Source organism: Betta splendens, chromosome 2 (genome assembly GCF_900634795.4).
Source record: "Betta splendens chromosome 2, fBetSpl5.4, whole genome shotgun sequence".
NCBI lineage: Eukaryota > Metazoa > Chordata > Actinopteri > Anabantiformes > Osphronemidae > Betta > Betta splendens.
In genome coordinates, this window is record NC_040882.2 from 230,046 (window position 1) to 242,954 (window position 12,909).

Consider the following 12,909-nt stretch of genomic DNA (forward strand, 5'->3'; position numbering starts at 1 on the left):
TGTGCCTTAAACCACTAATACTGTAACACAAGGCTACTGTACACTTCAGTTTTGCCTTTTACTGGATGATCTGAAGAAAAAAACTAACGTGGTGTGAAAACACAAAATTCACCCGCTTTTTATATTAATATTCTTTCAGCAGAGCTGTATTTGTTTTGCTGTGGTACTGTATAATTGACACAATCTGTGCCTCTGACACCTTAAATAATGCGACACACACAAAGAATGTGCAGAGTCACTCTCAAGCTAACCTTGTTGAAAAGCGTCCTCCATGCAAACTGACCCTGGAGGCTGCAGGAAAAGACTTTAGGAAGTTAGGCTACAACTGAGTCCAGGTCGAGGCAGAAGTCAGCAGCAGAAAAACAAGCAACTCCTCTGTTGCTGTTGTTGTTGTTGTTGTTGTTGTTGTTGTTGTTGTTGTTGTTGTTGTTGTTGTTGTTGTTGTTGTTGTTGTTGTTGTTGTTGTTGTTGTTGTTGTTGTTGTTGTTGTTTTTGTTACAAGCTGACTGTTGTCTCACAGGGGTGGGTCAATACACTAACTTCAGCCACACACTGTGTACACACTACACAATCACTCACCCATCAACCGTGTGTTTGTAATCAGGTGGGATTTATGAATCAGAATAAAGAGATTGGGAGTTATAGTCAGGGTTATTCCTGCGTGTGTGAGTGCATACTGTCTGGGCTTTGGAACAACTTCAGATGAGTTACGTCTGTATGAAGTAGAAGAAGCGGGACGAGACAATCGGCTCAGTAACAAGCAGATGGCTCAGCTTGTTACTGAATGAAACTGTGCATGAAGTGAGCTGCCAGTAGATGGGAACAAACTGAAGCTATGGATGCTTGTTTTTAGTTTTTACAGCAGAAATGCCTTCAAGAGAAATCCAGCAGATTTGCTTGACTGACAGGTGCAGTAGTCCTTATGTAACTGCATATTTGGCCTGTTGTACATTTCAACCTTTATTCACATGATTTCTAATGACTAACAGTAGAAAACACAGAGCTAAACCCTGCTGCATCTACCTGCTCCTGTCACTTACCCTCATTAATATTTGAGTGAGGCTTTCATATAAGTGCTTTCTGAGATTATGGCAGAAGATGTTTTACATTCCAGTTTCCATGAAAATGCGATGAGGCTGATGGGTTCTGAGTCTGAAGTGAGAGTGTTTGATATCGCCATCGTTGTGGATGTTCCTACTGTAAGACGAGTCCCAACCAAATAATTTTCACTAATGGAGACGACTCCCACACAGAGCTCAGCTAAAGTCTGCGTCTGCTTCTGCCAAACTGTGGGTGGTAAAAGGTGAGGGGAATGAACGGAGCAGAGTTTATTGCCCAGGTTCCAAGAGCTGTTAGATTAACATCTGCATAAGCAGAAGGAGCAAGAAATGTCTACAAATACTGATATATGCTTAAAATGTGTTTCAATACTACATGAATAGTAATAAATGAATTTGAATTAAAATACTTGAGTAAAGTCAGGACTATCTGGAAGTGGTTCTAAATGTTAGTTGTAGTCTCTAAGAAAGAGACAGAGTTCAAACCCTAATGCATAAATCAGAGCTCTCAGAACTGAAGTGACTGTCCTCAAGTCACACTTCTTGAGCCTGTGTGTGGGACGTGCTAGTGCACATACTGTAGCACGGGAACATGGCGTCAGTAAAGGCCCACTAACACTGAATGATACGTACAGGAATCTGAGGCTCCCATCCAAACAGTGATCCCAGAGAAGGCCTCACTTGAGTGCATCATCATCATAACTCTGCACTGGAGCATCATGAAATCAGCAATATGACAATAGAAGCTTGAAACTGCTAAGCACCTCAGTGTACAGTATAGGTTGGGTATCTATTACACAAATTGGCACTTGGCCTAAGTTTTCTTTTGGCTGCAGTCTTTGCTAATCAGGAGATTTGTTTTTTTTTTATTGTTACATCAAGCACCTGACTCAGCCAGCAGCTAGCCAGCTGTAGCATTAATAAGCCTTTCAACAAGTTAAATGCTTATGAGCACAATCCCCTGGTATCTGCAAACCTTTTTTCTGCCAGCAAAATCATCTACACCTAAAAAACAATAATAAAAAGTAGCAGAAGGAAGGAAAATGAAAAAAAAACAAGAAAGACAGAAGATGAGAACAAAAATTAAAAGGTTGTATTTTTCATTTTCCCCAGTTGCACTCATGGCAGCGATCCAAGTTCCCTGGGCACTGGATTCATAATTTATATCCCTTCAATTTCTATTCCTGCAAAACTAATTAGCTTTTGGCCAAATGCAAGCCAGGGGAGAGAGCGAGATCAGGTTATGACACGGAGTATAACGATGACACCAAGAAATTATTCTTCAAGCTTTTTGAGTATTAAACCAATTTAGATGAATCCATCATTTAGCCTATTTTGACAATATCCTCGGTCATGACAATGGAGTAGTGCGTGCACCTGTTGAGAGATGGCGTATCCAATTACTGTGTCTCCCTGAGGGACGTTCCAGGTCACCATGGCTGAATGTGCCCTCAGCTGGGTCACCGACAGGTTCACAGGAGCTGCAGGCACAGCTGTTAACACACACAGAAATTCATATTAAAAATATGAGACCATGTGGTGGTGCAGCTCTAAAAATCCCTTCAACCCAAGTTAAAGGGATGTGGATCCATACATGAGTAGGTCCAGGTTGTTAAACAGACAGAAGCAGTCGGGTCGGAGCAAAGTCAGGGCTTTGTGCAGGCCAATCACTGTGTTTCTGTCCTGCAGTGACAAAGTTAAAGCATAGAAAAATAAACAAATTACAACAAACAATTGGAGCGGTTCATTTTCACTGATTTCAGTCAACTGTCGGCCGACTTGCAGGCGTTGGTCACACACTCATCAGTCACTCATCAGCTGTTGGTCAGCCACCCCCCTCCTTGTTCTGTCTGGAGAAGGTGTTAAAAATGTTAATGAGGCCCCCATTTTTAGCACCAATTACGCTATTCCAGGGTAAAACCAAAAGGTGGACCTTTGATCACAACTTTAGTATCTGACCTGTATACTTAGGGTCAAATACCAAGTACTGTATAGGCACAGTTCTGAGAACTTGACACAGATCTGATGTCATTTAAGGACTAGAGAATGTTTTATTCATTATTCTTTGTTAACAGGACACACCTAAATCTACTCTTTGTTTCACCTACAGTATAGTGGCGTTAACATCACAGCTAAAGGTTGGTTTACTGTGGAAAATTCAAATTGTATGTGTTTTTTGTTTCTGTGAGCTGGTAACAATGGTTAAAATGATTAAGCTGTGACCTTAAAGCTTGCGGTCACATCTGTAACAAGTAAAAGTTAACTGAAATGAGACAGAACGGAAAGAATAACAGAGATGGACAGCACATATTTTGATTTCCTGCTGTAACTAGGCCCAGTGTCTGTCTGGACTGACACGCATTGCCTTGTGGCTGAATCCTCTCACTTTGCCAACAGAGCCCATGGTGGAGCTGACAGAACCGTGGGAGACCAGCTGGAGGAGGCTTTTTCAAAGGAACCTCTCGTGAGTGTGAGGACCGCGTTAGCTTGTGTAGACAAAGGAATGCAGGGAATTTGCAGCACTTGCTCATGCAGGGTGTGGAGGCAGAGGAAGCCTCAACACAGTTGGGGAATGTGGAAACAACAGGAGAGAGAAGACTTGTACCTCAGAGCCCAAATTGCAAAGCTTGACAATAACAATTAATCGGGCAGGAAAGACAGAGATGACTGCAGCCTGAAAATCCTTTGATGTTGAATGCTGCTCAAATCCAATCATTCTTACTATTAATTAAAAATAAAAACTATTCAAATTACCACAGCTTAACCCTGAAACATGTTCTGTCCTTCCAGAGTCCCAAACTCCTGCTGGACGTCCTGAGCAATGATTGTGTGTGTACATGTTTTTCCTTCAATGTGGGGACCATACACCTTGTTTTTGCTATCAAGGTGAGGACATTGTGACAACATGGGGACATTTGGCGGGTCCTTCCCAGTCCGAAGGCTTTTTTGATGGTGTGATTTTTAGGGCTGAGGTTAGAATTGAGTTTTGGTTCGAATTAGAGCAAAGGTGTCTCTCTCTGTCTGCCTTTTTTATTATTTATTCATTCTACAAACATTTCTAGTTTTTCTTATGTTTACTTGCATTTTAACATATATTTAACTACATCTTATATTTTCTACAATTCAACAGTGTCTGCTTACACCTTGTTGAGTGTGACAGAAACTCTACTACTTGTCCTATTTATTCTAAGCTGGTGGAGGCGACAGCATTGAAACTGTGTCGCCTGCTGATTGCTTGAAGTCAGGATAATGTGGGTGTAAATGTTCTTTTCTGATCAGTTTGCTGAACTGCGATAAATGGTGGCTGTGGAGGATACTCTTGCGCTATGATGTTCTTCAAAGCCCCAGAAGGAACAAGTCAAGAGCACAATCAAGGTCGATGGAAGTCAATGAAGACAAACAGATGGAAATTTAGCACTTCAGGACCAGAGGCCAACACAAAGATGCCCCATAAAACACCTTAGCCATATAGAATGAAGACGAGGGGAAGCGGCTCCGTGAAGAAACTACAGCCATCGCTTATAGGTCGTTAGTTGCAGCATGCACATTAAGAGCTTATTCACACGTCTGTCTGATGACTCCGTCCTATTCCACCCACTGAACACAGTCAGCACGAGAGCACACTCTGAAATATTAATGACTCCGTCCAGAGAAGCGTTGTTACATGCTAAGAGCATCTGGTAGAAAGACGGAGTGTTCAGATCTGAAGCCAAATTAGACACGCCACGTGATGCAAAAAGGTGAAATGTTATCATAAGATCTGGTACATTAAGTACAAACTGAATGTGCCTAAAACACAATATTACAGCTTCCAGTGGCTTTAATGCAGTTTCAAAATCTTTTCCTTTGCAGAACAGAAGACTTGCAGACGTTCTGTATTGGAAAAATAGTTTCTTCCTTATTATTTGTAGTTATTATATGATTTATGACTTATGTTCTGCAATTAATATCTTATATTAATATCATGTTTTGTCTTACATCTGTTTTATGTATTTGACATTTCACCTAGATTGTTCAATAGTTGTCTCTGCCTGATCGACTCTGAACTCTAGCTTCCAAACCCAAGGCCGGGCAGTTGTGGTCTCTCTGTTGAGACTTAGCGCTCCTTCCTCTCTGACAGCCAGATGCCAGTGATGCAGGTGTGAGAATGTAAACTTCTCCACACACACGGCAACAGGGATAAGATGGTGCATGAAATTTGACTGGGATAGACAGACACAAAGTGTGTCTGACAGAGGGGTTAAAATGCAGAAACAACTTGAGGATCGTGGGCTCTCTGCATCACACCTTCGTGGTGTGTGCACTGATCTCCCCAGCTGGTTTTTGGTTCGCTAATGTGCACGATCAACATCCATGTTTTTGATTTGTTTTCAAAATTATTTTTATTTTCCTTTATTTTTATAATAAACCACGCAAAACACAACTTTCTCATCTGCTTGTTTATGGTAAATTTCAACCTCAGTTCCTAAAACAAACACGTGTACAGAGGCAGCCGGTAAAAGTGTCTACCCCCACCGTGTTTGGGTTTCAAATTTGCCGCGTCAGTGCCGGGTTTGTACTGCGGGAGGAGTGTGTTACGTCCTTCTGGCCTGTAGGTGGCGATTGACTCCCACTTTTGGTCCTAAAACATCGTAGTTGCTTCCGTCATATAGCCTCTTGTAGAACGACCAATGATCAGGTCTTTGGTGGCCTAGTGGTCAACGTGCATGGCCACAACGTTTTTTTTTTGTCCGGGGTTCGAGTCTGGGTGGAAGCAGTTTTTTTTATTTTAATTATTGGAAAAACACATCTCATCATCATCATGTGATCACGAGATGACAACGTTGTATTACTTAGTGCATGTATCGCCAAGACCATGAACCGCTGGTCGCGTTATAGTATGAAGTTATGAACGTAAGTAAATTATAGCAAATTATGGCAGTTTAAAACCGAAAATAGGAAGCTGAACGGTGCGCCCTCCCGCGTGCAGTGTTCGATTTGTGGCAGACAAGCTACTGTAACCCTGATTTCTTGCTGTTGGTACGGGCAATTTTCTTTACGTGGAATGCTTCTTTAATGCACCACACGGCAAGACAGTACGGCACATGTACACTTTTTTCTTTACGCCGCTCTTATCCAACGCGCGTCACCTTTTTCCTGTCCCCCGTCAACAAGGACAGGTAGGAACTAATGTTGATGACAAATAAAATCACAGTAGCTGAAATGTCACCTTTCCCAAACATAAAATAAAAAAAAATAAAAAGGAATACTAACTAAGGTTACACTACTACAATTTTAAAAAGTGAATAAGGATGATCTAGACCAGAGGTCTGCCACCGGTAACACCCACGTTTTAAATGAAAAAAACAAACACTGGGAGCCGCGGAGGGCGGCAATATTATATTATTTGAGAACATTCAACATTTGTTTTTTAATCCAAAGAAGACATAAAAGTCGGGGCTCAGAGATCTAGCCGATGATAAAACATTGTCAAGGCATCGACAAGGACAGCTAACTCGCTTTTACCTGCTTCAAACAGCTGTTTTAACTGAGAGCAACCCGTGCGGCATCACCGGTCAATCTGTAAACGTATTAATTTTTTTTTGTAAATAAAAATAATGTTTGCCCTGTTCAAACCTGCACTTCCATTCAACAGACGGACATGAAAGAGGGAATAACGAAATAAACAGCTGGTTAACTTTGTGGGAACATGGCTGTAGCTCTGCAATGACTTTATGTGGTACAGGTGAAAGCAGTAATAACGAAATAAACAGCTGGTTAACTTCGTAGGAACACCTTGTAGTAGGAACTGGTATATTTAGAAAACCCAGTAGTCCTAGTGTTAAGGTGTGTGAACTGGGGAGGAGACGGCAACAGCGACGGAAGAGCGACTGAATAGAGTTGATGTCTTCCCCGCTGACAGGCGCATTCATTTGATAATGCACGTATCTTGGCTGACAGTTCAGTTAAAAACCACACTGAATCTTTATTAAACCGTCCCTGAATAACAAATATGAACTGCAGTTTCTTCCTTGATTATCCATGATTATTATGGGAGAAGCGCAAATCTTCGCCAGTCCAAATTGTGCAATTAATACTGTGTTTACAATAAAGGTAATAAATAATAATATTAGTATTTTCAATTTAAAAAGCACTGCATATTTTAAACGAATGTCGAAGTGCTACAAATAACTTAGACCAGAAAGCTACGATAAATACATACGTTTATTTTTGCAGAGTAAACATGTAGAACAAACTACTTGCTGCATTAATGAGTCTTAGACCTGCAGCTGATCACGCCGCCCGATGCTGCCTAGTCTCTCACAGAGCTTTGTCCCGGAGCTGAGGTATTTCTCACCTGCTGATTGAGTAGTAGCAACACATTAGCATGTCTATGCGCCTCTACGAAGGAGGGGGAGGGGTGTGTAGATTTCCTTTGCGACTGTGAGCAAACATGAGACAAACAAAAGCTTGGTCAAACTCAGATCCAAGTCATCTGAGTATGAAACACATCACATATCATTCAATCTCGTGTTTCATTCGAGCGGCAGTCTGGAGCTCTCTGCTAAGACTGCTGCCCCGCGACCCGTCCACGGATGAGCTTCCATTAAAAATTAAAAGCAGTTTTAGCAGTTTGTTTTTCGTTTTTCTCTAAACGAAAAAAACAGCTTAAAATTCAAGTCCGTGTGTTTTTGTTAAAAAATATTTTTGTTCGGTTTATTGGTTTGTAATGCGGTGCTTTTATTCGGGATAGATAGACGGATGGGAAATCAAAGTTTTGAAACATACACGGGCCGAATAAGTCACATCAGCCACTCATTCAGTGGACACGCACAGTCAAAACAAATTCTCGCTACATCTAGTGCGCCACTCCCCCGTTCCTCTCGTAGCCCGCATTTGCACATCCATACATTTGTGTATTGGTCACTCTCTGTCTGGACACATGACTCCGAAACACGTCACGTGTTTGTGTAAGAGATTGATGTCTCCACCAAATTATATGCAGAGGTAACGAGAGAACGACTTTTTGTTTTCCGTTTGTCTCTAAACAATAAAACATATTAACTCCAATTCCGTGTCTTTTTGTAAAAAACAAATATTTTTGCCTGTTTTATTGGTTTGTAAGGCGGTGCTTTGATTAAAATCCGTTTGCAGCTCAACGAAAGAGAAACGAAAACGCCGGTGAAAGTGGCTGGATGGACGGATGGGAAATGAAAATGTTGAAACGTACACGGGTCGAATAAGTGATCTCAGCCACTCAGTTACAATGACACGCACAGTCAAAACAAGTCAAACTGCAGTTCTGCAGACACAGAGTAAACGCGTAGGAACAAACATGTTGCTGTAATGCGTCGCTGTAGATCTGCTGATTTCTGGCGTCCTGTCAAAATTACGACCGACAAATGCTGTAAAACAAATTCCTATGATTATTACGGTTATTTACGTAAAATCTACGACTATTGGAAAACATTCATTAACAAGTTGTGGAAGTTTAAAACCTAAATAAGCGGCTGTAGTCGCAGATGGACTGCGCTCTACGTCTTTACTTGCGCATTCAAATTATATTAAATAAACCGCGACGCATAATCATGGTATTATGTGAAGTCAATGTGTTGTATCGGATGTTAGAGCGGTGGGTGTGTACATATTTTTAAGAGACGCCTTCTATTTAAAGACACGAAAAAGCTGAGGAGAATAAAAACAAGAATGTGTTGCTGCTGTGGCGCTGCCTGTTTTAAACCACACAGAACGATTATAACTTCGCAGTGAACAGAAAATAACTAAGCCATTAACAAGTTGTTGCCCTTCATACTCCCCATGTTTTAGCACACAACAGATACTTAATAGTAAAGACTTAATAGTAAAATAGGTCTGGTGTAATATATGTGTGTTACAGGTAGAAATGAACAGTCGGACCTCAGTTACGCTGTAGTGCTTTGGAGGCTTCTAATCAACGCTGCGCCACCTGGTGGTGAAAATGAGACTAGCGTCCTGATTTTTTCCAGCCGGCTGCAGGATTAAAAATCTTTAGTCAGCGACGCACTCGCTGCGCCGTGGCGACGCGGCGGTACTGCAGTAAAAACCCTAGTCACTTTGAACCGCTGCCACTGTATATGATAAATCTGCTCCTCCACCTATGCCCACACTCTCCACTGACAAAACACATTCAAAACCGTGTTCCCTTGTCTCCGCCAATAACAGCAGAAATTCCCCTTAAACTCCCAATTCCCAACTGATTTCATCTGCCAGAGATGCAGCGGAGTACGCACGCATGGTGAAAGCACTTTTGCAATTACACTATACACATCAGGAGAGGAGAGGGAAGGCTTGATAGAGGCAGGATAACAAGGGAAAGGAGAAGGAGTGGGGAGAAAAATGGTTAGGAGAGAGGAGAGGAGGATGAAGGATGACAGGAATATGACAGAGTGAGATGAAGTCAGAGGAGAAGAAAGAACAATTATCTTGAGCAGATACTGAGAGAGAGGCTGGTAGAATTTTTAATGGTTGTTTTAAAAAAGCTAAGTGGGCAAAGTAGAAGGGATGGTCAGAGGAGATGAGAAAAGATCAATGATAGAGGATAGATGGGGAGAGGGTGGAGGAAAAAACAGCAGAAAGAGGGAGGAGAAAAAAATTGGTGCAGTTCAGGTACAGATACACAGGTCTTGAGTGTCCTTGTTTATCCTTCGAGTTTTAAGATGGTTTGTGCATATTATTTATTTATGTCCATTCATATTTAAAGATGCATTAAGCTACTTTTGAGGTCTGTGATTGTTCTACAGTATAATAAGACAAACATGGGGTTTCTAACACATCTCTCAACTCAACCTGACCAACTTGTACCTGATGTAACCTTAATAATAAGGTGGATGTGAGGTGGATAATAACAGCGTGAATCTAGTCAAGTGAAATGAAGAGTGGGTTTAACCCTAAAGCTCTTATCCTTAGTCAGCTCGTGAGAACTGATTCCTTTAAACAAAGCCTGTCTTCTTTTCTAAATTCTACTAGTTTTGTCCTAGAAATCCCACAACAACGCTGCTCACAGTACTTTCCCCTTTTTCAGACATTTCTTTTCATAGATGTTTTCCATTAGTGTGTATTGCGTCTGCTAGAGTGCGTGATGTCACAGCTACAGTGAGAAGGTGCGCTTTTTTAAGACAGAACTTCTGTCTCTAACTTGCCACTACAGCCACAATTTCTACTCTATCAACGTAATTATTTCACTAAATCATAGTCATAATTGTCTTCTTTCTAATGATGTGTCTGGATATATCCTCAGACCTATACTTTAGTCGCTGTCAACCTCAAAGTGCAGAGAGATCCCGAAATTCTCCTATAGACTCTAATTATAATTTTTGGCAGATGTCTGAGGAGAAAAACAGAGGAGACATATTTTGAAATTGCCACTGTGGCTACAAGCTTTTGTCCTCAAACATAAAATTCACACCATTTGCTCATTGAAGCCTTGGGACTCGTAAAATCAAATAATTTTTGTGATAACTATCATGGTTTAGCTGGAACAAGCCTGTTTATACAGGGTGAAACTCTGCTTTTTACAGAGCAGAGTGAGCCGGATTTTCCCGCCTTTTGTCTCCATGGCGACGGCGCAGCTGCAGATTTGACTGACAGGTCAAACTGCTGATGCTCAGTGTAGACAGCAGTTCCATGCTTGTTACTGATTAGTCAACCACACTATTAGATTGTGTAGTGATTAAGCACGCACTTCCTCTAAATCCTTTCAAAATAAAAGCATCAAGCCAAATAATTAGCTTTAATAGCAGTATTTCTGCTTTTAGATGGGTAATTATGACTTTTTAAAGATAGAATAACAGTTTAGTAATTACCCACACAAGCTTCCTCTAAATCCTTTCAAAATAAAAGCACCAATGCCAATTATTAGCTTTAACTGCACTGTTTTTGCCTTTGAATGGGTAATTATGATTATTTAAAGACTAATTGCCAGTTACGCTATTACCCCCACACATTTCCTCTAAATCATTTCAAAATAAAAGCACCAATTACAATTTTTTACCTTTAATGGCAAGATTGATTAGAAAATTTCTGGTTCTGAATACTTACCAATCGTTAATGAGACTACTTTAGAGTTCAGTAAATAGCCACTCAAACTTATTAGGGTGCTTTTATTCTGAAAGGGCTAAATCTAAATATTTTACTTTAATAGGGCTATTCTTGCTATTAATTGATAAATTATGACTATCTAATGACTATTTTATAGTTTAGTAATCGCCCACACACAACCTCTAAATCCTTTCAAAATAAAAGCACCAATGTAATTTATTACCTTAAATGGCAAGATTTTTGTTTCTGACTGGTAAATTTCTACTACTTATTAAACTATTACACAGTTAGGTAATGCTTTACAAATACTTTCTTCAAATCAAAAAGCTAGTCAGCTTATTTATGATTGTCAACAATGCAACTTGGTCAACTTTTTAATCTTTGACATCGTTTCAGCTTGGTCAAATTAGGAATTTTTTAAATCGCCATCTTTTGTCATCGTTTTATTCTTTGTCAACGTTTTCTCGTTTTCATCGTTTTCATCTTTTTGTCGTAGTCAACTTTTGGACGCAGTCAACTTTTTGACGTCAGAAGCTTAAACAGCGTTTGTCATCGTTGCGGCAGCAGATCAGCTCTCCCACGTAATTTCTCGAGAAATTACTTCTAGTTAGTGGGAGAGCTGAACAGCTCTCACACTATTGATATCTTCGCTCTTTATTATTAGTGGGAGAGCTGAACAGCTCTCACACTATTGATATCTTCGCTCTTTATTAGTGGGAGAGCTGAACAGCTCTCACACTATTGATATCTTCGCTCTTTATTAGTGGGAGAGCTGAACAGCTCTCACACTATTGATATCTTCGCTCTTTATTTTTCTTCTTATTTCGCCCCGTTTTTCGGTCGCTTTCATCGTCTCAACGCTTCGTCGTAGAATCGCCGTTCAACTTTCTAAACGTGTGTCGTCTTTAGGGGATGGGGGCTATTACTTTTCACGTTTTCAGCTTTTCAACTTTTAACGTTATTCAACGTTTTTCGTCGTTTTTTTATAATGGTCGTCTATAGGAATCATCGTTCAACTTTTGTCAACTTGCCTCTTTTCGTCAGCTTCTGTCATCGTCATACTTTGGCGTAGAAACGTCATTTCAACGTCAAAAGCGTCTATCATCTTTCAGCGTTCTCCGTGTAAATCAGCGTCCTCGTATCTTTTATAGTTTTCGACTTGTGAGCGTTTAAATATGGTGTGGTTTTTGTTAAATTTTCAGCTTTTCCATTAGTGTGTATTGGGTCAGTTAGAGTGCGTGATGTCACAGCTACAGTGAGAAGGTGCGCTTTTTTAAGACAGAACTTCTGTCTCTAACTCGTCACTACAGCCACAATTTTTACTCTTTCAACATAATTACTTCACTAAATCGTAGTCATACTTGTCTTCTTTCTAATGATGTGTCTGGATATACCCTCAGACCTATACTTTAGTCGCTATCAACCTCACAGCGCAGAGAGATCCCGAAATTCTCCCATAGACTCTAATGATAATTTTCGGCAGACATCTGGGGAGAAAAACAGAGGAGACATATTTTGAAATTGCCACTGTGGCTACAAGCTTTTATCCTCAAACATAAAATTCACACCATTTGCTCATTGAAGCCTTGGGACTCGTAAAATGAAATAATTTTTGTGATAACTATCATGGTTTAGCTGGAACAAGCCTGTTTATACAGGGTGAAACTCTGCTTTTACAGAGCAGAGTGAGCCTGATTTTCCCGCCTTTCGTCTCCATGGCGACGGCGCAGCTGCAGATTTCACTGACAGGTCAAACTGCTGATGCTCAGTGTAGACAGCAGTTCCATGCTTATTA

At 40.6% G+C, this 12,909-nt stretch overlaps 2 protein-coding genes across 3 annotated transcripts in view; both read right to left on the minus strand.

Annotated features, from left to right (window-relative positions):
- The window catches only part of LOC129604858 (uncharacterized), a 175,683-nt gene that overhangs the window by 90,737 nt on the left and 72,037 nt on the right, over positions 1-12,909 (minus strand). The gene's annotated exons all lie outside the window — the stretch shown is intronic.
- LOC114870573 (fibronectin type III domain-containing protein 4-like) overlaps positions 1-12,909 on the minus strand; it is a 31,713-nt gene that overhangs the window by 6,355 nt on the left and 12,449 nt on the right. For both annotated transcript variants that reach the window (XR_008696171.1, XM_029175411.3), the window contains exon 2: positions 2,436-2,551. Coding sequence is in view for 1 of the 2 variants with exons in the window: in XM_029175411.3 (XP_029031244.1) it covers positions 2,436-2,551 (116 nt within the window). In the remaining variant the exon portion in view is untranslated. The remainder of the gene's footprint in view (positions 1-2,435; positions 2,552-12,909) is intronic.